This window comes from Liolophura sinensis, chromosome 13 (genome assembly GCF_032854445.1).
Source record: "Liolophura sinensis isolate JHLJ2023 chromosome 13, CUHK_Ljap_v2, whole genome shotgun sequence".
Taxonomy (NCBI): domain Eukaryota; kingdom Metazoa; phylum Mollusca; class Polyplacophora; order Chitonida; family Chitonidae; genus Liolophura; species Liolophura sinensis.
Window position 1 is genome coordinate 9,972,347 of NC_088307.1, and position 24,803 is coordinate 9,997,149.

General features: G+C 38.5%; 1 protein-coding gene across 1 annotated transcript; it reads left to right on the plus strand.

The window, feature by feature from the left end:
• Positions 1-1,280: 1,280 nt before the first annotated feature.
• On the plus strand, positions 1,281-22,837 carry LOC135480143 (aromatic-L-amino-acid decarboxylase-like). The gene is made up of 14 exons (XM_064759908.1): positions 1,281-1,976; positions 4,711-4,939; positions 7,683-7,892; positions 8,697-8,810; positions 10,758-10,877; positions 13,495-13,629; positions 15,217-15,360; positions 16,570-16,636; positions 17,158-17,252; positions 18,155-18,222; positions 19,153-19,243; positions 20,263-20,361; positions 21,362-21,463; positions 22,269-22,837. The coding sequence occupies exons 3-14, from the start codon at positions 7,692-7,694 to the stop codon at positions 22,485-22,487; spliced, it is 1,455 nt and encodes a 484-aa protein (XP_064615978.1). The 5' UTR covers positions 1,281-1,976; positions 4,711-4,939; positions 7,683-7,691; the 3' UTR covers positions 22,488-22,837.
• Positions 22,838-24,803: the final 1,966 nt, after the last annotated feature.

Below are 24,803 nucleotides of genomic sequence, written 5' to 3' on the forward strand. Positions count from 1 at the left end.
TCGCTGTCATGGAACAGCTCAGTCGTTATAGACGGTATTCATGAGTCTAATTTTGTTTTATCCAATCACACTAGAGTTTATAATTGCCGATCAATACGGTTGCAGCCGGTCGGCTATTTACTTTTGTCTCCCAAGGATTATGTACAGAAATCAGAACTCAGTCTGAACCAATCAATACTGATTCTGTAAATACACATTGCGTGGGATGGCTGTCGAGTACTTCACGCTGTTATTGTCATCATTACTAGAAACCATGCAGAGGCATCAAAACTAGCATTGATAACAATGATGTTGTGCACACGCATAATCCCCTGTCCAAAGTCCAAAGTGTCGAAATCATTTCAGTAATATTAAGAAAGTGTTCTTATATTTTGGTATTATTTATGTATTAATAATGAAATTTAACTTTAAGTAATAATAATAATAGCTTACAAGTTTAGTTTTAGATGAACTGATTTTAATAGCCAGCACATGACCTTTGACCCATATCAAGACGTACATTTAACGTTAGAGGTGGAAGTTTTAAACTGACTAACCTTAAATAACCTAAAATTTCGACAACAAAAGACCATTTTTAGAGACAAATAAATGTCACACAATACTATTTTCGGTGCGAAATTTTTCCAGTAAAATGTCATCCCATGTGCCAAGCAAACCTCAGAACACTTTTCTAATCTCAACAAAACTCTCAGAATCGGGAAAAATGAGGAAATTAGTCCTGGGCGATCAAAATTAATGATCATGTAGGTCAATCTCAAAAGCAAGGAAACATATATTGGCTGGTAGAGCAAAAATTGTAATATCTTTTCATGCTGTTATATAGTGAATTTTCTGTTTGACATGGTGTGGAATTGAGGTAATGCTGATTTCTTCCTCTGTATAGCTATAAGTTTTTGAAAATTTCTCAGCTTTCTATCTTACAAGTATCTGGGGTTTTGATAGTTGTTTTTTTTTTTACCAACTTTTCAGGTAGATGGCAGCTAAAATGAAAGATTGTTGTCAGATTTTGCTTTTCTGAATATTTTTATGTGTGTGTAATTAGGCTCTACGGAATGGAATTCGGGATGAGAAATCGGAAAGAAGATTCTTGCAATGGAATGCTGTGTGTTTATGAGTCCCCTCACAGTGATGGAGACGATGGGATGGTTATATTTATTCATGAAGGAACCACCAACTGTTCGCAGATCAATCTACATCTCCCCCCCCTCCCCCTCCCCCATCCCCCCCCCACTCCACAGCAAGCCCTCACCCCCATGCCTATCTGTGAAACAAGTGATCTGTCGCTGATAACCGTGAACTAATGATGTCAAACAAGCTAGGTAATGAATAATAAAGTGTATTGATCGCCGTTATTGCCACTACGATTTATTGACTTTTTGCCGCCAACCGATTCCTCGTGTTTAACGATAAAAGCAGTCACATCAAAGCCTGTACGTCAGGTTTCCATCTCGTCCATCAACTCGGGGATTGTACAGTTGAGGAATTCTGGTTGAGATTTTCGCTCCATCACTGCTCCGAGGGTCATATAGACGCGCAGTGCCCCAGATGTAACAGTGGTATTTTCTGAACCAGAGATCTAATGTCAGTTCAGTTGTTCAGGCAGGCTAATGAGGTGTGGTCTATGTAGTATTGTTCAGGTCTACTTAGCACCTCCTTGATTCCTCTATTCTTACCCTACCCCAGGGTGACCACAGATTAACAGCTTATTAGCGAACAGTCCAGCTGAGCTTTATCATCATCAGTCTAACCACCAGGTGGACGAGACAAGTCTATTGTCATCTGATCAATGATTAGAGCGTCTGGTCCAACTGTAAGGCTTACCTTTTGGCAGACTGCAGACAGTGTTTGTTAAATCTGTCACAAAAATTTCTCAGGATTCTGGGTTGTGCTGACTATCGTCTCAGACTGGACCTTAATTCTACTGGCAATACACAAGCATCTCCGAACGGAACCATACAGGAATTAAATAGTCAAAGGTATGTATTTTCTTAATTTGCTTGTTTATTGTCGCGCCACGTATCTACAATGTGGTAGCTGTCAAGAAATGTACATACACTCTAATTCTTCTAATTTTTGGGAAACTGATCTGCTCTTTTTTAAACAATGTACATGTAATGTCACAGGAATATTTAGTTTTGTTTTTTTCATATGGTTAGTACATCTAAAGACCAACATATTTGTATCTTTACTCTCCCCCCCAAAACTGAGAGAAATGTAATCCTTTTCTTTCAGCATTACATATATCTGTCCTAAAAATGAGAAGAAATAGGTGTATACCTGAGCAATCAGGTCAGGTTTGCTTTTATTGGCCAATTTTAGTGCTCTCTAAATTTTACAAAAATTGTTGTCAGTACTCTTAAATCTTATTGCAATGGATTTTGGAAGTTTTGTTTGCGAAAATTATATCTTCAAACAAAATGGTCTGGAAACCAGGGGGTGGTCATGGGTTTTCCCTGGGCTCTGCTCAGTTTCCTCAACCATAATGCTGACAGTTGTTGTTTAAGTGAAATATTCTTGGTGTAAAATTCCATTCGAATCAATAACAAATCAAACTAAGTGAATTATTTTTTATATATGCATTTTCAAAAGCAAGCAACGTATTTGACCTGAAAATTCGTCCAAAATAGACAATTTTAAGTTCTGGGCACTGGCAAACATCATAAATTTGTGGCTGCACGTTTTTGTCTCAAGATGCATTGACAGACTGGCTACACTTACTTCTCTTTTCTAACAGTGCTACGTAATGAAATAGGGCGAATATAATTTATCAAAGCTAAACTGAACTAACGAATTTGACTGAGTTGAAATGTCATAGACTCTTGCCAACCAGGTTTCTGGGATGTTCTATTATTTTGTTTATGATACTTTGAAGGGAAGTTCTAGGTACATGTATCTGCCGCCTTACCTCCCCCCATAAATCTTGCTACCGTTCCGTAAGTGAAATATTCTTGAGTGTGACGTAAAACATCAGTAAATAAATTGAACTCGCAGCTCGAGTTCCTCAAAAAGATAAAATAATCCCAGTGAGACAGAAGACCTGACAGAAAGTGAACCAACCGAATGTTTGTAAGGCATTGCATGATTCTGTCTGCCATCAGTTTAATTGCTATAAATTTGTGTTACTGTATAGACTGACATATTGTCTGAAATATATCCTGTAGAATGGAAGCTGAGCAGCAAAGAAAATTACCTACTTCCTCAGTGGTTTTGCATGTAAACATATGGAAAAGCAACTTTAAGTGCACTTTAGGAATCTTTTCCATCAGATTTTGGAGACACCTTAATTCGTCTGATTTTCAGGACAGATATTAGTAGTGCTGAAAGCAGAATATTACATTTCTTTCCCAGCTTTTTCAGGAAGTAAAAATATGAGTATGTTGTTCATTAGATGGTCTAAACATGTGAGAAAAAGAAACTCAATAACCCTGATACAGTTACATGGATACTGGCTAAAAAGAGTAGACCAGGTGTCCCAAAAATTGGAAGGAATAGGGTAATCTGTATTGGTTGGATTGTTCAATTTTCAGGGCTGTAGTCCGTATACAAATTTTCCACTGATGTGGACATTTCTTAATGTATTCAGGATCAGTTGCAGGGACATTTTGATACCTTTTACAGGGGCTCAAATTACAGCAAACCTCAAGAAAGACCATATTATGGGAATATTGCCTGATAAATTTAAGAGAGTCCCCCTCTAAATTTAAGAAGCCCCTATCATTATATGCACTGAAAATATGAAGTTGTATGAGTATACATTATATTTTACCTGTATAATTCAGTATATAACTCGAGGTGTACACCTCAGTGTAAGGTATAGATAAGGTGTACCCATAGTATATAACTTGAGGTGTACACCTCAGTGTGAGGTATAGATAAGGTGTACCCATAGTATATAACTTGAGGTGTACATCTCAGTGTGAGGTATAGATGAGGTGTACCCATAGTATATAACTTGAGGTGTACACCTGAGTGTGAGGTATAGATGAGGTGTACCCATAGTATATAACTTGAGGTGTACACCTCAGTGTAAGGTATAGATAAGGTGTACCCATAGTATATAACTTGAGGTGTACACCTGAGTGTGAGGTATAGATGAGGTGTACCCATAGTATATAACTTGAGGTGCACACCTCAGTGTAAGGTATAGATAAGGTGTACCCATAGTATATAACTTGAGGTGTACATCTCAGTGCGAGGTATAGATGAGGTGTACCCATAGTATATAACTTGAGGTGTTCACCTCAGTGTGAGGTATAGATGAGGTGTACCCATAGTATATAACTTGAGGTGTACACCTCAGTGTGAGGTATAGATAAGGTGTACCCATAGTATATAACTTGAGGTGTACACCTCAGTGTGAGGTATAGATGAGGTGTACCCATAGTATATAACTTGAGGTGTACACCTGAGTGTGAGGTATAGATGAGGTGTACCCAAAGTACACCTCGGTCATGTGCATATACCTTAGGAACTCAGAACACTTTTTGAATTTTGAGATAATCTTAAAGCTTTAGGTTCAAGTTTTGTAATATCTGAAAATGTTTTGACCCAAAATAGACAACTAGAAGAGTGGCAGAATTAGAGAGCTGTATTTGGCCTTGGCAAGTTTTGTACCTATATGTCTGACGAAGCTGCCATTATCAGTGTTTTACCTGTGTGAATAAATGGTTGACCTTTCCTTCACCCGTCCTCCTGTTTTCTTTCCCACAGTGTACGCAAATCCCATCTGTGATAGGATCAGGAATAACTGGACTCTGGGATCACCATTGGGCTGCTTTAATCAAGCCAACCGTCATCAGATATCAGGCCCGTGTTTAAACCGATTGAAACTCTTTCTACCCAGGCTTGAGACGTTTGGAATATTGTGATTTCCTAGGAAACAGCTGACATTTTATCCCGCCCTGTCCAACGAACCAGACATTTTGTTCTTGCACATTAGGTAAGACCGATTTAATAGATTTGAGATGTGTATTTTAGTAACATAGCCAACATGTCTTAAATCACATGTATGGAAGTTTGATAGCAAGCAAAATGAACTACAAAATATATGACTGGCCAACAGGACAATTGTTCTTTGAGAACGACTGATCCAGTAATTACTGATTTTTCAGTTAAATAAAGGAAGCAAATCTCCTAGCTCTTCTGATTTTTAGGACTGATGTTTATAGTTTTGATAGAAAAGAATTACATTTCTGTCCCAGTTTTTGGAAATAGTAAAGATATGAATATATTGTTGATTAGATGGACTAACCATGTGAAAAAAACAGGAAACTAAATATTCCGGCAACAGTTATGTGTATGCTGGCTAAAAAGAGCACACCAGGTGTGCTTAAAAGAGTATTAGGGTAGTAGTAACGAAACTCTTTTATGATTTATTTCCATCCAAAAAGATGGCGTTTACATGTAGTAGAGGCCATATTTATAGATTATCTATATGTGTGTGGTTTCTGGTAATTGGATGAATATTGATAAGTCATAGTTCTTCTTTATGACTATAAATAAATTTTAAAAACATTAATAAATATTTGACCAAAAATCTGTTGGCTTTGGACCTTTTGGGAAATTTCGAGATACATGAATTTGAAATACGATGATCACCATGATCAAACAAGGTGATCTTTGCTTCACACCCAGTTAGAACTCGGCCAGGAATACACCAAAGCATGGTGCACTAAGCCATCATGTCTGATCGCCTGCATTGTTATCAAAGCTAGCAGCAAGTGCATGTCTTCAGATAATCTGGGACTATGCTGTTTAGCATTGTTGTCTTGTTGCAGTGCTTAGTGAGTGCAAATGTAAAGATAATTTAACCCAACAGGCTGAATTATAACTTTATAAGATCAAGCTGATTGTGCTAATTTATGTTTATTGGAATTATGTATGATCCTTTGTTGTACTGTAATTCTTCAGCCTTTTCACGTTTTTGAAAGATATTCATTCAAACATACGCTGAGGGCATTTTTCTGCGCAGACTGATAAAACTGTACTTTTTGTGAAGCGATGAAATTGGCCGACACAATCAATGTAGATTTGTCGCATAATTCATGGTGAAAAGGTGCATTAATCACATTGAAAGTTGCTCTTCCATATGAAGAATGTCACAACTGTTAATTTTCTACATCTCTCTTTGACATAATAATAATTAAGAATCCTGAAAACTGAAAAGCAGAATACACTTAATTTATCGTCTCACAACCAAATCCATGCTTCAGGACAGCACTGTAGATTTGTAGACGAGACCAACAGAAGGCTATGTGTACATATGGCACTGAAATGGACGAGTGTCATGTTTGCAGCGCAGAATGCTGCTAAACAGTGACAGCAGGTCTGTCAGCAACCTGTGGATGGTTGTGGGTTTCCCCCGGGCTCTGCCCGGTTTCCGCCCACCATAATGCTGGCCGCTGTCTTTATAAGTGAAATATTCTTGAGTACGGCGTAAAACACCAATCAAATAAATAAATAAACAGTGACAGCAAAATGCGAAAAGTGTTACATTGGGAACAACGGTCATACTTGTCACATGTAATTAGTGTTGTGTATCACTTATACATTTTTAGATGGAATTCATTTTAATTTTTCCCCTGTGAATAGTATTTTCATGAATATGTGATTAATTTGCCGACTGAATTAATTGTATTACCTGACTTGTTTGTTTTACAACCAGCGTAGCTTAGGTTTATCAAGAGTGTACATGCATTTTGCTTCCTTAGTCAGCCCAGTCTGACTGATTCTTCATTTGTGTCGATGACCGTAACACCTGCGTTAAAGAAAGTTATTATTCTTTTTCTTATTAAACGTTTGCGTTCAGTTACAGCGCGGTTCTCCATGGCTGAGTGGTCAGCATGCAACCACAGCACAAAGACGCTGTGAGTTCAAATCAAGCTCATGTTGGTTTTGTCCCTGGTCGTACTTGGGAAGATTTGGCAGAAACTTGCTCATAGTCGTAGGTTTCCCACTGGCTCTGTCTGTTTTCCTCCCACCATAATTCCAACTGCAGTTGTATAAGTGAAATATTCATGAGTACAGCGTAAAACACCAGTCAAATAAATGAATCCAATTACTGGGCTAAAACAGTATTAAGTCAAGTGTAAAGGGTGGTATTTTAAGAAGAACTTTATTAAGCTCAGGTTATTATACGAGGCAAAGTTTCATTGTTAATGCCCTTCATGTATGTGCATATTAATTACCTTAAATTTAAGCAAAAATTTATGACTTTGCCTTTTGTGTATTGGAATATTAGAGTAGATTTTATGGGTGGTACCCAATATCTCCAAAACTACTGCATGTATTGAGCTCAGGTTGTGTATACAAATATTAAAAGCATAATACCACAAGATCCCAGATGTTTCTTTGTTGAAAGTACATATATAAATATACTGCATTTCTCCTAAAGTTTAGCATTTTTCAAATGAGACATTTTGCTAAATTCTGATTGATTCATCCACCTTGTAAGGCCATGCATCCAAAAGTTTCTTTTGTGATGCTTCTTATCATTGATTGTGATGTTTCTTATCATTGATTTCTTATCAGAAAACCTTAAATTCTGGCATTAAATGTGTAATTTTAGTCCTTCGTGTGCTTCTGAAAGTTGCATGTTTGCATAGAAACTTCAGGTAAAGTACAGCAATAAAAAATTGTATGTTTTGCATTAATGACTTCCCCTGTTCTACCCACAATTCCAGGTGTACACCATGGACGCCGCAGAGTTTCGAAGACGTGGCAAGGAGATGATTGACTATGTGGCTGACTACCTGGAGACCACAGAGAACAGGCGCGTTTTTCCTGATGTTAAGCCTGGTTACCTGAGAGAGCAGATCCCTGATGAGGCGCCTCTCGTCCCGGACAGGTGGGAACAGGTGATGGGAGATGTGGAGTCAGTCATCATGCCTGGGGTGAGAAACTTAATATCAGCTTACAAAACCAGGCAGCACGGCTGGAGTGGTTAAGGTCGCTGTGAGTTCAAGTCCAGATCATGCTGACTTCCTCTATGGCCACACAGGGATGATCTTCCAGCAACTTGCGGATGGTTAATGCTGACCTCCATCGTGTATGTGAAATATTCTTGAGTACAGCTTAAAACACCAATCATTCAAATAAATTAAAAGCAGACTGCAGATAAACAATGAGTATGCACAAACGTCAAAATTAGCAGACGATCATGTGTCCCAGCCACGGTTAATCTCTTCAGATCGAGTGGTTTTAGCTGTCATAATTGCCCATGGGCATATGAAGTTTTCTGTCGGCAGCTCCTGGGGCAATTGGTCCGGAAAATTAATTTTGAAATTGGCCCGAAAATTTAAATGTAATTTCAACCCTTAACGCAATTCATGTTTCAAAACAAAAAGTCTGTAAGAAGAGGAAAAAAATGATCTGCATGCGCATGTACTGGTGATTGATTGCTTTTTGGCTGATCATGTGATATGTCCCCCTTTTTAGGATGACAAATGATATTTAAGCGCACACTGATTTGTTTATGTAAATACAAACTGTGCTCAGTAGAGTCATGGAGGGATCCCGTCCCAAGGAAAGCATTCACATCCTAAATCTTGTGAGGTGAACGTTAAAGGCACTAAAGGGAGCTGGAGTTGAATCGAAGACCTCATGAATTCAGTGTTATGTATGTATTTCTCTACAGTGATACCATTAAGCTCACTTGATCAGTGATATACTGAAGTGAACAACTTGCATATTTTCAGGTCACCCACTGGCACAGTCCCCATTTTCATGCGTATTTCCCCACCAGTAACTCCTACCCCGCCATTTGTGCTGACATTCTCTCTGACGCCATCGGCTGTATAGGATTTTCTTGGGTGAGTTGATTTTTTAACAGATGTATGTTTAAACCTCTACATCTGAACAGTAATCCATCTATTATATCGTGTCATTTTTCACCAACTTATCAGCCTGCTGTAATAAGAGTGAGTGAGTGAGTGATTGGGGTTTAATGTGAGAGTTAACAATTTTTCAGTCATGTGATGACGAAGAAATCCTTAGAGATCATGTAATGTGCCTCCATTCCTTGCAGGACGGATTTCCACCACTCTTTTATCTAGTGCCACTTTATTTATGGAAAATGCCCCAAACTGATAAAGGTGTATTGAAACTAGCAATTAAATTGAAAAGGGGCCTCTGTGGTGCAGTGGTTCGTCTGTTAGTACAGCTCAATGACCCAGGAGCTTCCCCCCAGTGCTGCTGTTCTGAGTTAAGTCCAGCTAATGCTGACTTCCTCTAAGGTTTTACTTGGGAAGACATGCCAGCAGTCTGGTCATGGGTTTCCCTTTATGGCATAAAACATCAATGAAATAAATAAATAAGTTGAACAACAATATGCTTACAAATAAAAAGTTAAGCTTTCATACAAATTTTTTTCATTCGCAAACTTTTTAGAAAGCATCATTTTGAGTGGCATTTTGTACAAAAAAAAAAAAAATCTATGTGTAATCACAATGTCACAATTTAGGATCCACTTTTTCTAGATACAGAACTGTAAAAATGTACCATACCGAATGCTTGTATGCTTGAGAGTATGCTTGCGCAGATATATTGGGTTCGTGATCACTCATCTGGAGTGTTTCCATGGATTCTGCATGACTGTTTAGGGCAAGCATTAGTGTAGAGCAAAAGCATGGTTCTGTTTGTAATTGCACAGAACAAAGATTGTTACCTAGTTGCAGTGACAGATTGGCAGAATCATACAGGCACATGTTGTCGTCAGTTCATGTACTATGGAAATATGGTAGTGAAAGCTTTCACATGGACTGTTATAAGCATGTTCACATGGATTATTGCAAGCACGTTCACATGGACTATTGCAAGCATGTTCACATGGACTATTGCAAGCATGTTCACATGGACTATTGCAATCACATTTACATGACTATTGCAACTGCATTCACATGGGTTATTGCAAGCACATTCACATCGTCTATTGCAAGCACATTCACATGGACTGTTACAAGCACGTTCACGTGGGCTTTTACAAGCACGTTCACATGGACTGTTACAAGCACGTTCACATGGGTTATTACAAGCACATTCACATGGACTATTACAAGCATGTTCATATGGGCTGTTAGAAGCACATTCACATGGACTGTTGCAAGCACATTCACATGGACTATTGCAAGCACATTCACATGGACTGTTGCAAGCACATTCACATGGACTATTGCAAGCACATTCACATGGACTATTGCAAGCACATTCACATAGACTATTGCAAGCACATTCACATGGGCTATTACAAGCATGTTCACATGGGCTGTTAGAAGCACATTCACATGGACTGTTGCAAGCACATTCACATGGACTATTGCAAGCACATTCACATGGACTGTTGCAAGCACATTCACATGGACTATTGCAAGCACATTCACATAGACTATTGCAAGCACATTCACATGGACTGTTGTAAGCACATTCACATGGGATATTACAAGCACATTCACATGGACTGTTGTAAGCACATTCACATGGGCTATTACAAGCAATTTCACATGGACTGTTGTAGGCACATTCACATGGGCTATTACAAGCACATTCACATGGACTGTTGCAAGTACGTTCACATGGGCTTTTACAAGCACGTTCACATGGACTGTTACAAGCACGTTCACATGGGTTATTACAAGCACATGCACATGGACTATTACAAGCATGTTCACTTGGGCTATTAGAAACACATTCACATATCTCTGCAAACACAGCACAATAGCCTTTATTAAAACAGTCTGTTAATATCAGTGTTTGTTTTGCAGGCAGCCAGTCCGGCATGTACAGAGCTGGAGGTAGTGATGATGGACTGGTTAGGGAAGCTTCTCAACCTGCCCTCTGAGTTCCTGTCGTCCTCAGGGGGGCCAGGTGGCGGAGTTATACAGGTGAGCGGGCGGAGCTGTGCAAGGAAATACACCCGAAACTGAAGTTTAGTAGGTGAAACTATGTGGCGTTGTCTTTGGAAGAGTTATGTGGATGATTGAATCGTTTACTCTCCATTCAGTTAAACATCTTCTTGTCACCATGTGGCTTCTGTGTTACCGAACTGGTGATAATCCATACTTCTTCATTTCACTTCACGTCACTCGGTCACGGGGGCCTCCGTGGATCAGTTGGTTAGCGTGCTAGTGCAGCGTAATGACCCAAAAGCCTCTCACCAATGCGGTCGCTGTGAGTTCAAGTCCAGCTCATGCTGGCATCCTCTCCGGCCGTACGTGGGAAGGTCTGCCAGCAACGTGTGGATGGTTGTGGTTACATGTCACGTGTATTGAGGTTATATTGCTAAATAGTTCAAAAGGATAACAGCCAGCAGTATTACTTAAAAGAAATTTGGAAATTTTTTGCCAAAGTGATGTAGCTAGTTATAAACATTTTTATCCATCCTTACAGGCTAAAATAATGTGTGTAAAAACTTGTTAAACTTAGGCGTTGTTAAAAATGTATTCACTGATCCTACAAAAAAACAGAGTCTTACTCTATATTTCTTTAACATCCCACTTTTTTCATTAGTCAGGAAATAATAAAGAATCTCGTAGTTACCCTACCCTATTTTTCTGATAGGGTCAAATGATACCCAATCAGTGATGTAACTTTAAACTTTCCCGATGGAGTTTTTTGGTTGCCCGCCATTGCAAGTGACTTGCGTCAGCATAAAAATAATCTGTGATCCGAAATGCATATGTTGACAATCTTTTGCTTGATTGAATCTTTCGACTCCACTAGTAAAATATTTGTGTAAAATAACAAACTTCATTTTGGCCATGCACAGCTTTCAGATGGGTGGATGAAATCAGAACAAGGCTTTTGCCCATTGGGCAGCGTGTCCTGTCCCACACACGGATGTATTTGTGATCATCAGTGTGTTTAGGCGTAGCTATCTCCGTGCATCGACCAGAAGATTCAGTGGAGGTTGGTCGCCACATACTTAACATGGCAATGAAGAAGATTCAGTGGAGGTTGGTCGCCACGTACCTAACGTGGCAATGAAGAAGATTCAGTTGAGGTTGGTCGCCACGTACTTAACGTGGCAATGAAGAAGATTCAGTGGAGGTTGGTCGCCATGTACTTAACATGGCAACAAAGAAGATTCAGTGAAGCGTTTTTCGACTAACAACTGGTTGAAAACAAATTCCAGTAGCCCTGCTATGTCTTCAACAGATAAAAATAAATTATATGATAGCGCTAAATGTTCAAGACAGTTTGATGAGGGTTGGAAAGAAGAATGGGCTTGAATTGTTGCGCCAAGTTGAAAGATGAGCCGTGTAATCACACATAATCTTTGAGTGGATTCTGGCTTATAATTAAATAAAATAATTACATTTAATTATTTCCAAATTTCTTTCAGTAAATATGTTACTTACATGGTTTAGAAATTGTATATTTGTTGGAATTCTTCCACCAATCAGAAAGATTTGCACCCATGTATTAGTAATTTAGTGGACTACAGTGGATGGTTAATAATTGAATACATCAAAAATTTACATGAATGAATGGCACAACACAAACCTGAAGTCACTTTATCTTTTTTTTTAATCAAATCTGACAATAACATGCAAGATAAAAGTATACGATTGTGGATTGAAACAGTTGTTGTTTTTAATCCAGTACAGTTTTAATATTAATGTTTGCAATAAATTGTAAGACATATAGTTTGTCGTGGGATGGCAAGTGAAAATGAGTTTGGGCAAGCACTTTTCATTGTCAGCTTACCCTGAGAGCAAGCAACCTAAAAAGTTAAGTTACACCACTGCCAGTATAGTTTAGGAATGACCTTAGATATTCATTTTCATGCGCACTATCCATGTTTCAGGGCATAGTCAGCAGGTACCCATGCAGTACCCAGTCTCATGTATATCCATGTTTTAGGGAAAACCCAGTAAGGCCACCCTGGCAACTTTATTGTCAGCATGTACTCACAAACTACCCATGTATATTTTCAGGGCAGTGGCAACATGTACCCACACTCTACCCATGTATATCCATGTATCTGTGCACTGTCAGCACGCACCCATACACTAATCACCTATATCCATGTTCCAGGGCACAGCCCTTGGAGCATTACTGTCAGCACGTACCCACACACTAATCACCTATATCCATGTTTCAGGGCACAGCCAGCGAGGCCACCGTTGTAACATTACTGTCAGCATGCACCCATGTACTAATCACCTATATCCATGTTTCAGGGCACAGCCAGCGAGGCCACCCTTGTAGCATTACTGTCAGCATGCACCCATGTACTAATCACCTATATCCATGTTTCAGGGCACAGCCAGCGAGGCCACCCTTGTAGCATTACTGTCAGCACGCACCCACACACTAATCACCTATATCCATGTTTCAGGGCACAGCCAGCGAGGCCACCCTTGTAGCATTACTGTCAGCACGCACCCACACACTAATCACCTATATCCATGTTTCAGGGCACAGCCAGCGAGGCCACCCTTGTAGCATTACTGTCAGCACGAACCCACACACTAATCACCTATATCCATGTTTCAGGGTACAGCCAGCGAGGCCACCCTTGTGGCATTACTGTCAGCACGCACCCACACACTCCACCAGCTGAGGGATCGTCACCCAGGGATTGATGATGGATCGCGCCTCGCCAAGCTTGTTGCCTACTGCTCTGACCAGGTAAAGGGCAGACAACTGTTGGAATGTATATAACATCAGCCGCATACTTTAATATAGTGAGATGGATTTTTTTTCCATTACCTTTCTGGTGGTAATGCAGTAATGACCAAAAATTTCAACCAAGAAAGAACATTTTTAGATTTAAGTAAATGTTGTAAAATGTTACTTTCGGTAATGAAAGTTACATTTTTTTTGCTGGGATATCATCTTCCCTGCCAAACAAACCACCTTTCGGAAATCAGTAGAGCACTCAAGATCTTGCAAAATGAGCAACTTAGTCATGGGCAACATGTTAGGTCATTTCGTCTGTGTGTCTGTAAACAATTTGGCTTCAAATGCAACTGCTGAAATTAGAGTTCTTAAATGTGATCACTAGTCAAGCAAAACACTCTGAAAAAAGAGAGCTGACATCGCTTCAAACGAGTTTTACCCCTTGTTTGTTTCATTGTTTTTTTTTATTTTATGGTGTCATTGTATTTGAAGAAGTGCTTCACTGTAGAGTGAAATATAATGGTCCAGGGGCCTCCGTGGTGCAGTTGGTTAGTGCGCTAGCACAGCGTATTGACCCAGGAGTCTCTCACTGTTGTGGTCGCTGTGAGTTCAAGTCCAGCTCATTCTGGCTTCCTTTCCGGTCGTAAGTGGGAAGGTCATCCAGCAACCTGCGGACGGTCGTGGGTTTCCCCCGGGCTCTGCCTGGTTTCCTCCCACCATAATGCTGGCCGCCGTCGTATAAGTGAAATATTCTTGAGTACGGCGTAAAACACCAATTAAAAAAACAAATAAATAAATATAATGGTCCTGTGCATTTTTATTGATTATTGTAAGCTTTATAATAGAGGGGTTTTCGTTGTGACAACATCAAGGTGACATCCCTTTGTTCCACGAAGTTGTCACTTTATGCTATGGTAAGGCAAGTCAGTATATTTTAACATGCGCAGATATATAAAGTAATATTAGTATTATCCATACTCAATGAATTTTGTTAACTAAAATATTTATTTTAGAGGATTTTCAAGGTAAGTCATGGAATTAAAGTTATGTTTTGGGGATAATTTTCATTATTGTATATACCTGCCCATGATAAAATGTGGTGATTTACCTGACCATGGACGAAAAGTGATAAAGTAGCGTACTATGACACGGTTGGCAGATTTGTACCCCATGATTAAAGCTGTAAAAAATGAGATGCGTATTCCCTTTTGTTCCTGGGAGATGTGCATTATTAGTTACATGGTTACTCAGTGACAGGATACGGAAATATATGGTGAGGCATCAGCCTTGCCCAATATGAGGTTATTGACACCATATATTTCTGTATCCTATCACTGAGTGACCATGTAATGATTTATCCCTACAAAGACCCTTTAATTCAGCACAAATGACCGATGTATAGACAGATCACTGCAAAGATGTAACCATTGCTTTCACAACCTATAATATAACAAAGGGAGATAACCTAGTCTAAAGACATGTGACATCAGCTGCAGGGTACAGGAATATACACACACCCCCTGTGACCGATGCTGTCCAATGAAATGCAGAGTATTTTGATGCAGGATAATCATATATTCATGTTTTTTTTCCTAGTCCCATTCCTCAGTGGAGAGGGCTGGGATGATCGGCCTGGTGAAGATCCGAAAGCTAAAGAGTGACGAGCAGGGCAGTTTACATGGAGAGACACTGGAGAGTGCCGTACGGGAAGACAGAGCTAAGGGACTTGTGCCTTTCTTCGTAAGTATGGGTACTCTCTTTCCCATATAATCATCATATAGTTAATTACAACGCGAGAAAAAAGAAAAAGAGAAGGGGTGTTGTAATACCTTATGATCGATGTACGAGTCAGTGTGTACTTTGATTTCCCTTTGTTATCTCCTTTCATTATATTATAGCTGATAACCTGTGAGATGTGCTCTGATGGACAGCAGGTCTTTCCCACCTGAAATAATATGAAGCTTAGCTGTGTTGTCCAGTGTGCATTCCTGCCTTTACAATGACAGTTTGTGGGTAAACTTTGTACCCTAGTTCCTCAACCTGTTAAGTTATGAAAAAGCAACTTTCAGTGCTATTTGTGCATATTTTTGATTTGATTTTGGAGACAAAAATACATTTTTTGGATTGACCAATTTCAGGGCTTCACAGAAAGTATAATATTATCAGTCTGTGTAGAATAAGGCCTTTAGAATATGCTTAAATAAACGCTTTGCCAACATGCGAAAAGGTGGAAAAATTACCGTAATGTCATACTCCTGTGTAACGAAGAGAGCAATGATCAATCTAGCTTGGGTTCAGCTCACCTTTTCATGCAAACAGGTACCCTATTAAACTGTTGTGGAATATTAATTTAGGAATATAGGTATTAGGAAGAGTTAGGAATATCTTTGAACATTGCTGTGTAATCTTTCCGTCTGTCCGTTATCAAAAACGCTGGATAGAAACAACTATTTCACTTTGTAGAGGAACCCATGAAAACATCTTGCTAAATTATACACCAGAGATATAAATATTGTACCATGCTATAACCACCTCAACCCTTAAACCCCAGAAAAATGTGGGTGCTGGTGGTTGGGTTGGAGCGGGAGGGGAGAGCTAGGGGTGGCAGAGGCCATTTGATGACAAAACCCAGGCCAAGGACAGAGAAAGACATAATTCAGTTGAGGGCAAAACATGAGCGGATTCATCACAAATGAGGAAAAAGATAGGTCTAATATCCGTAACATCTGCTTATAGCACTATCCACTTTCACAAAAACTTCATATCTCATTTTTTGTTTTTCTTTTAGCGTAATTGTCCAAAAAAAATTGCCTTTATATAGCGTTATGACATGTCACTTCCAAAATATGTTGGTATGACAAAGTTCTGTTAAAGTGGACAGTTTTATACAGTAAATTATTCGTATTATAACATCTGCCTTAACACTGTTACCTGTAATTTACCTGTCAGGTGTGCGCCACTCTAGGAACTACCCCATCATGTGCATTTGACAGACTCCTGGAGTTAGGGCCTGTATGTGAGTACATGTGTTAAGAAAGTTCAATCAGTCTGTATTTTATTCTTTTTGAAAAAAGTATGTATTTTCACTACAGTTGTAATCAACTCTTATAATAAGCAAGGTAAGCTTTTGAAACTCACAGATTTGTAGTAGACACTTTCAAGAAATGCATGTTATCTGCATTTTATACCTCAATTTTGTTTTTACTTACGGTCTTATATTTACTGGTGCTGGACTTTTGTACTGAAAATTTTTGTGTAATGAACAAGCAAGCAAGGGTAGCTTCTAAAATTCAGAGTTTGTAGTGGACACATTTAAAATGTGCACAGTGTCCTCATTTTGTATTCCAAAACAATTTTGTCAGCAATATATAAACTTTTCAACCCTTTTTAAAAAAAAGAGCCCTATTGACTGGGGTGGGAGTTGGGGAGGAGTGGGAGGGTGGGGGGGGCTAGGCCTAAATGCTTGTTACAAGAAAACCATTAAACTTTTCAGTGTAATAACAAAATGACTTTAGGTGTATGATTTTTTGTTTTCAGGTGAGAGGGAAGGTATCTGGATGCATGTAGACGCTGCGTACGCTGGCAGTGCGTTTATCTGTCCTGAGTTTAGACCATTGCTGGATGGCGTGGAGGTATTTGCTACCTTGTGTTATTCTTACACTGTATGCTATATTGTGTGCTGATGTAGCAGACTCAGGAGTCACTGTGAGTTCAAATCTAGCTCATGCTGTCTTCCTCTCCAGTCGTATGTGGGAAGGTCTGTCAGCAACCTATGGATGGTTGTGGGTTTCCCCCCGGGCTCTGCCATGTTCCCTCCCACCATATCGCCATGATTGCTGGCAGCTGTTGTATAAATGAAATATTCTTGAGTGTGGCATACAACATCAATCATGTAAATATATACAATATAAATGTCCCTTGTGGCTATTTAAACTGCTTTCTTTATAAACGGCTGGCCTTTTGTGGAAGCAATCAGTAAACCATACACCATTCACAATGAGTTAATTTAATTTAATGCTTTATTTATTTATAAAGGATTGCCCACAGCCAGTGGCCACGAGGGGTTTTCCTCAACAAGATTAAGCCTTACAGATATTCGCAATAAAAAGTTATAATCGATTTCAAATTAAATGGTTAAACCTTAGTTTGGATTAAATAAATATTATTGTCTACATAAGTAGATGTACCTGTATATAAATGCATACTAGCATATTAAGTAAAGTATAATACCATTTTTCGAACATCATTTGTATTAATGGCTGACTCTGTTGGTGGTCAGGAGGTAATTGTGGATGGTTTGAAATAATTCAGCAAGTCTTTTCTTAACAATTCCTGCCATCGGAACATGAGTCAGCTGTGACTTTTATCTTTTTGTTCATCCACATATTCAACAAGGTGCAACTGTTCCAATCTGTAATGCCACGCTGGCCCCAAATCATAATTCATATTTTTGTGTATCCACTTGTGTAGTTTTTCTCCTTTTTTTTTTTTTTTTTTTTTTTCAATCTTTTGATTTCTTATTTCTGTTTTCCAGTTCGCCATGTCATTTAACTTCAACCCACACAAGTGGTTGTTGGTGAATTTTGACTGCTCAGCATTATGGTAGGTCTACTTGATAACTAGGATTAAAAGTTGTAGATAATTGTTACAAGCTTGTTCTAAACTCTTGTTGAAATTCTGACTGGAAACGTTGGTACATGTATGTATTCCCAAGATGATTTTCAATTTCCATTTTGAACAAACTTTGAACATTTCATTTGACTTAATAGTTGAGACTCTGGAATATGTTATTATTATTATTATATATTATTTTTAATTTAGAGCAGATTCTTACCTGTCCTCCAGCTTATTTCCTAGCTTGGACAATTGTTAGATTTTTCGCGATAGCTCGCTGACCAACATTTAGTTATTTCTGCCAGGGTTTTGCACAGTTTTTGAATTTCCTGGAAAAACAGAATTCCGTTTCAAGGACTGCAAAGCTCTGGAGAAAAATAAAAACTCCCTGAAAAACCTTGAAAGTCCTTGAAAATGTAGATTTTGGATGGAAGGAATTGTCTGTCATGTTTATCAATCTTTTTTTATCAATATGTGAGAAAACTGAATTCGTAGAGCTAACGTCTCAAAAAGACTTGTACATTAACTATTTATATTATAGTATTAAAATATAGTTATAAAATTTGAAAAAGATATGATGTGACTTAATAGATTTTAGGAACTTTATTATTGATTTTGAACAGTAACTGGTGCAAAGACAAGGTAGATATTTTGTGTACCGGTAGGGTCATTATTTGAAGTGTGCAAAACTTTGACTGGAAGTTGTGCAAAACTTTAACTGGAAGTGTGCAAAACTTTGACTGGAAGGTGCAAAACTTTGACTGGAAGTGTGCAAATCAATTTCTTTTTGAAAATCTCTCGTATAGCCTCTTTAGAAACCTACATACAATCTTTCCTTGAAAACTGCATTTGATCCCGGAAAACTCCTGGGATATCGTTCATGTTACGAACTGTCTGACATGTTGTTGTTGTCTTCAGGGTGAAGGACAGCCGTCTCCTTTCAGAAGCCTTCAATGTGGACCCTCTGTACCTGAAACACGAAAACCAGGGCAAAGTTCCAGACTACAGAGTAAGTCATGCAATCTACGTGATGTAGAATGATCAAGTCATTCAGCTGTTACTTATGTTACTTATCTTCCTGGGCATTAATTGTCTTTTTGCCTACTTTTGAGATTATAAACAAATTCTTAATTATGAATAACCCACTTGATTTCTACCTTATAGAGGGGGGTCATTTTATTTTTCTTCATATTCATGGAGTTGTATAATGAATATATTTCGGCGTATAAAAGAAGCAAGTTTTGATGCAAGGTAAATGCATATAAACTTTTTGAAAAACTAAGTAATTTAATAGCACAGTCTATGACAGATAATAAACAAAATGGCTACTTTCAGATTATCTGAACCATGTCAAACATGATATTTGTGAAACCCAATGAACCGTGCCGTTTTAGTAATATTTGTTTTTCACAAGTCTTCTTTTCGACGAGTAGGAAGATGTAATGTCACAGTCTGTTTCTTCATTGCATCAATGTAAATGAATGAAATGTGGGTTTTTTTTAACATCTCAAACTAAAGCACACATGCCTTGTCTCAGCCTATGTCCCACCCAGGGGGGATAACTCACATGTCAGCTAGAATCAGGGGAGATAAATCTCTTTCACTTACGCTGACCAAGCAAAGCAGTAGTCAAAATGGCATGAGGCAGCTGTTCACATCTGTTCATGCCACAAGGAAATGTCATTGATAGAAATGTTTGTAAAATGTGTTTGATTTTCAACATATTTCTATTCAGACATTTTATGAGGGTTTTTCTTTTATACTAAGTATATATATTATTTTTTGAGCTAGAAACTGATCCTGACCAAGAGTGCTTGTTCCAATTCACCTTGTATGGACTTGTTTGGTTATTTATCAATTACTACACAAGAAGCTTGCTTTGCTCTGGACACTACGGTTTCCTCCATCGGTACACCAGACTTCAGTAATGTACATGTAATGGTATGGGTGAAAATTCATCAGTACATCATTGAATACCAAGTAAATAAAAAATGTAGCTGTTTATTGTGTTTGTTTGTTTGTGCGCAGCACTGGCAGATCCCCCTGGGTCGTCGTTTCCGCTCGCTGAAGCTCTGGTTTGTCATGAGACTGTACGGACAGAAAGGGCTTCAGGAATATATCAGGAAAGTGAGTCACTCGTTTGAATACCCACATTTCATCTGTTGTATACAGTTACATGGGTTGTCTCTTATCTGTTGGGTGTGAGGTTGCCATCAACAGTGTTTACGTAGCTCAATTACTCTGGAGATTCTCTCCGGGGAGATTGCTATGGGTTCAAATCCAGTTCATACTGGCTTCCTCTCCAGTCGCACATGGAAAGGTCTGCCAGAAACCTACGGGTGGCTGTGAGTGTTTTCTCCCATTTTAATACTGGAGCACAACCTCACACATTGGATATTGTTCATGTACTTGTCAACAAATAAATGTACAAGTCAATAACTTTTCATGCCTTCATTTTCAAAAGAGTTCTAATAATTCAGCAGCTACCAACAACAATGAGCTGTGGGAAAATATCTTGTGACATATTTTCAAGACAATTAAATTACACACTGTTGCCAATTGAAATGAAAATGACAAACGAGCAGTTCACCTAAGGCAAGTATTTTCTCTAAGCTCATTGGAGGCCTTGAGGTGGACCCTGTGCTCTCCTTCTCATAGGTTTCTGCCGAACAGCAGTAAAACATCTGTGAAAACCAATTCAAGTTGTTCATTCATGAAACATTGTCCGTAATGCTCTTGATTGAGATAAATTCGCTATATGGCCTGATATTTTGTCTCAAAGATGAATGTACCCACTCACCCTTGGAGCTCATGAAAATATTTATCTGTTATACAAAGTATCAGGCCCTATACCCGTGCAACACGCAGGTATAAGTCATAATATTGAAGGGTAGGGACATGTGGTAAAGATTATGGCTGTTCATGCTCATGATACAAGAAACATTCATTGTTTTACATCGAAACAATATTATGACTGAGACATTCTGAGCTGGATAAACATCTGAGATTAGAGAGGAGGTTATAAACCTCATCATAATGGTATTTAAAAAATTAAACGTTTCAAAGTTGTTGACATTTAACTCATGATTGTGACAGTGAATTTCTTCTCATTCTGCTTTCTCCCCAGGATGTTGCTCTAGCACATGAGTTTGAGACATTTGTCCTGAACGATTGTCGCTTTGAACTGACCGCTAAAGTCGTCATGGGACTGGTATGCTTCCGCCTGAAGGTGAGTTCCCTTTGATGTTGGTTGACGGGTAACCCATCTTCCATACCACCCTAAATTCCTCATCCTTTTCACATATGAAAGAACAACTTTCAGAGCAAATGCACCTTTATAATTAGATTTTCCTGACAAAACTACATTGGTTGGATTGGTCAATTTCAGGGCTTCACAAAAGATGTAATTTTGTGAGTCAGCACAAAATAAAGCCCTCAGAATATCCTTGAATAAAAACAGTTTCATTATAAATTGACTGAGTTACCTGTAGTTAAATGAAGATATTGTTATTTTTATGTGTAGATGTTTGCGTATTTCTGTAAATGTACACCATTCTTTGTTACCAAAAGTCACAGTTACAGTGTAACACCAGCTGAAGTGTTATAATGTCTTGGAGAAAACTGGAATTTATGCAGCATAATAAAACTTCACTCCGTAATTATGGAAAGCAGTGGTAAGGCATTCGACACAGAGCTGCTGACAGGTATATGAGTCTAGAGTTCAATCCCGGTTGAGGTTAGGAAATTTCCAGATTCCCCAGATTTTCATGGTGGCACTGTTACAAGAAGCAGTCCATGTTGCTCATTGGGCAGTTTCATGTTAGTTGAATACCACTTTTCTGCCACAATTGTGGCATGCAAATTAATCTATATGTAACGTGAGGCGTTTTTCTAGCCAATTTCAGAAAGACAAAAAAGCTTAAGTTTCTTTTAAAAGGTTGTATTGAGCTCTTAATTTGAATATAAACTATATGTTTTAGTTTGAGATACATCAGTCAAATGCGTTTGTTTTTGCTATTTGTTTTGGGATACAGGGTACAAATGAGCTGAATGAAATACTGCTGAAGAAAGTCAATGACGACGGAAGAATCCATATCGTGCCATCAAAGGTCCATGAGACGTATTTCCTGCGCTTTGCTGTGTGTGCCAGAAGGACAGCTTCCAAAGACATCAGTTACGCGTGGAATGTGATATCTGAACTGGCAGACAATTTACTCAAACAAGGGGAGATAAACGGGAAAGTCAGAAGATGATTGGTTGAATCTTGTCCAATAATTTCTCTTTAAATTGAAATCAGTGTGTGTAGCACATGCTTTATGTTACATTTGGGCTGTAATGGTAACATTTGGAATATTTAATGGATAAGAAAGTACCTGGTTAAGTTTGTAGAAATGTATTCAGGTATAAGAAAAGCACCTTTTTACTGTTTTAACATCTGAAAAGATTCAAGCACTGTTGGTTAAACACTGGCATCTGAAAAGCTGGAGAAGAAGGCAAAGAAAGGCACTGTATTTCACATAGCATTTAACATTTTTCAGGTGACGCATTTAGCTGGATTCCAACTGACTTGTTCACCTTATTGTGCCATTTAGTAATTTTTATGGAGTTTATTTCTTTGCCAAAAAACTGAAGTATTGACATCAAAAATATCATTTTAATGCCTGTATGGTTCTTCTGGAAAAAGTGCATTTTTACAGAATTTTGGGTTACATGCAGCAGTTTTAAGACAAACTTTAATTGTGAAAGTCAGCCTGAGTTGTTCTGTTTGGCCAGTCTGTGATGTGTTCTTAATAATATATCTGCTACCCTGCACCGACAAGGGGAGACAAATGCTGTTGGAAAACTCATCTGTTACAAGGCTATCGGTTATTTTTACTTCACAATGATATGCCTTTACTGTTTAATATTAATTTAAACATGGTTGTGGCAAAAGAAAAATAAGGGTTATGAGAATCCTGGGGGTAGATTGCAGATTAGATTAGCCAGATAATGGCCAGAGCTGATAAATAGACATTTACGAATAGTCTGCAATAAGGCTGTGACTCACTGCAATATGGGATTTACATTTAGAAGATCCTCCCACCATAATGATGGCTGCTGTTGCATAAGCCAAATATTCTAGAGTATGGCGAAAACACCACTCAGATAAATAAATGAAATAAATTCAGAGAGAAAAAAAAAATTGTAACAGCTGCAAGGTTCATGCCAAGTCATAGAGTATTATTCTTTGTGCTCCCTTTCACTTGAGCTGTGCATTATTTGATTGGCCCATGTTAATTAGTAGGATATAGTTTGCTACTGTACTCAATTTCTGGCTTTTAAATGACAGCTCCTGTGTGGTGTTTTTACGGTGTACCAAGGAAGTAGAAGTCGGCCTGGCCTCCATTTGAACATATGTTCTACAAAATCTTGTATGAAAAATGTCAACATACATAACGAAAAGAATTTAAAGTGATTATGTGGAAGATACATCTAAAATACGTCAGTTTTTACACATTTTAGGTATGTATTAATATTTATTTTTTTTGTATTGTTCTGAATTAATTAGCTTTCCATTTTTCCGGCACATACCCAAGGTATGCACTCAAGTGAACACAACATTGCAATAGCGTAAAGGGAGATCACTCTGCTGATCATGTAACAAAATTCCTGGCAAAGTATGTTTGAATCATACTCCTCACAGCGCAGGTGCCGATCTCTACAGTCCACATCACTGCCACCACTGGACAGACTTGGCCTTTGATTTATTTATTTATTTATTTGATTGGTGTTTTACGCCGTACTCAAGAATATTTCACTTATACGACGGCGGCCAGCATTATGGTGGGTGGAAACCGGACAGAGCCCAGGGGAAACCCATGACCATCCGCAGGTTGCAGACACACCTTCCCACTTACGGCCGGAGAGGAAGCCAGCATGAGCTGGACTTGAACTCACAGCGACCGCATGGGTGAGAGGCTCTTGGGTCATTATGCTGCGCTAGCGCGCTAACCAACAGAGCCACAGAGGCCCCCGACTTGGCCTTTGAAGCTTGTGCAGCGCACGTAGGCTTGTTCAGTAAAACATTAAAGTAAAATTGTTTCATGTGTTGGTTACAGTTATGTTTTGCATAGTTTATATTTAAAAAATGCATGTATGTGAACTATTATAATGGAAACAAATGTTGAGAGTTTTCTGACCTCAATCCCTGCCTCATCTTACACTGTGACCCCAGTGACCTTGGGGTTGTTCAGGATTTGTGTACACATTTTGCTAGCGGTGGCAGTGATGTAAAGTGAACAAAGAGTGGTGCATACACTGCGAGGAGTACAGTTTTGAATAATACATGGTGCTTATGATTTTCTTTTTGATGATTAGTCATTAAATATAAAAGGGTAAAAATTTGGGTCAAAAACAGTCAAAGGTCACACGCATTAGAAAGGCATTACTTTTGCCATTGTTTTTTGTTGTTGTTGTTGTTGTCTTAGTGGCTGTTGTGTTTTTAGGTTAATAGTTGCGATATATTTGTTCTTATCAATGTTCAACACTATTATGTGTACCCGAATCAGTATTAACGATTTAGAAAGATG

Coding starts and splice junctions, on each gene's coding strand:
- LOC135480143 (XM_064759908.1), top strand. CDS start 7,692: ATGGACGCCGCAGAGTTTCGAAGACGTGGCAAGGAGATGATTGACTAT. Junction 10,878..13,494: donor CAGGTGGCGGAGTTATACAG/GTGAGCGGGCGG, acceptor TCCATGTTTCAG/GGTACAGCCAGCGAGGCCAC. Junction 13,630..15,216: donor TTGCCTACTGCTCTGACCAG/GTAAAGGGCAGA, acceptor TTTTTTTCCTAG/TCCCATTCCTCAGTGGAGAG.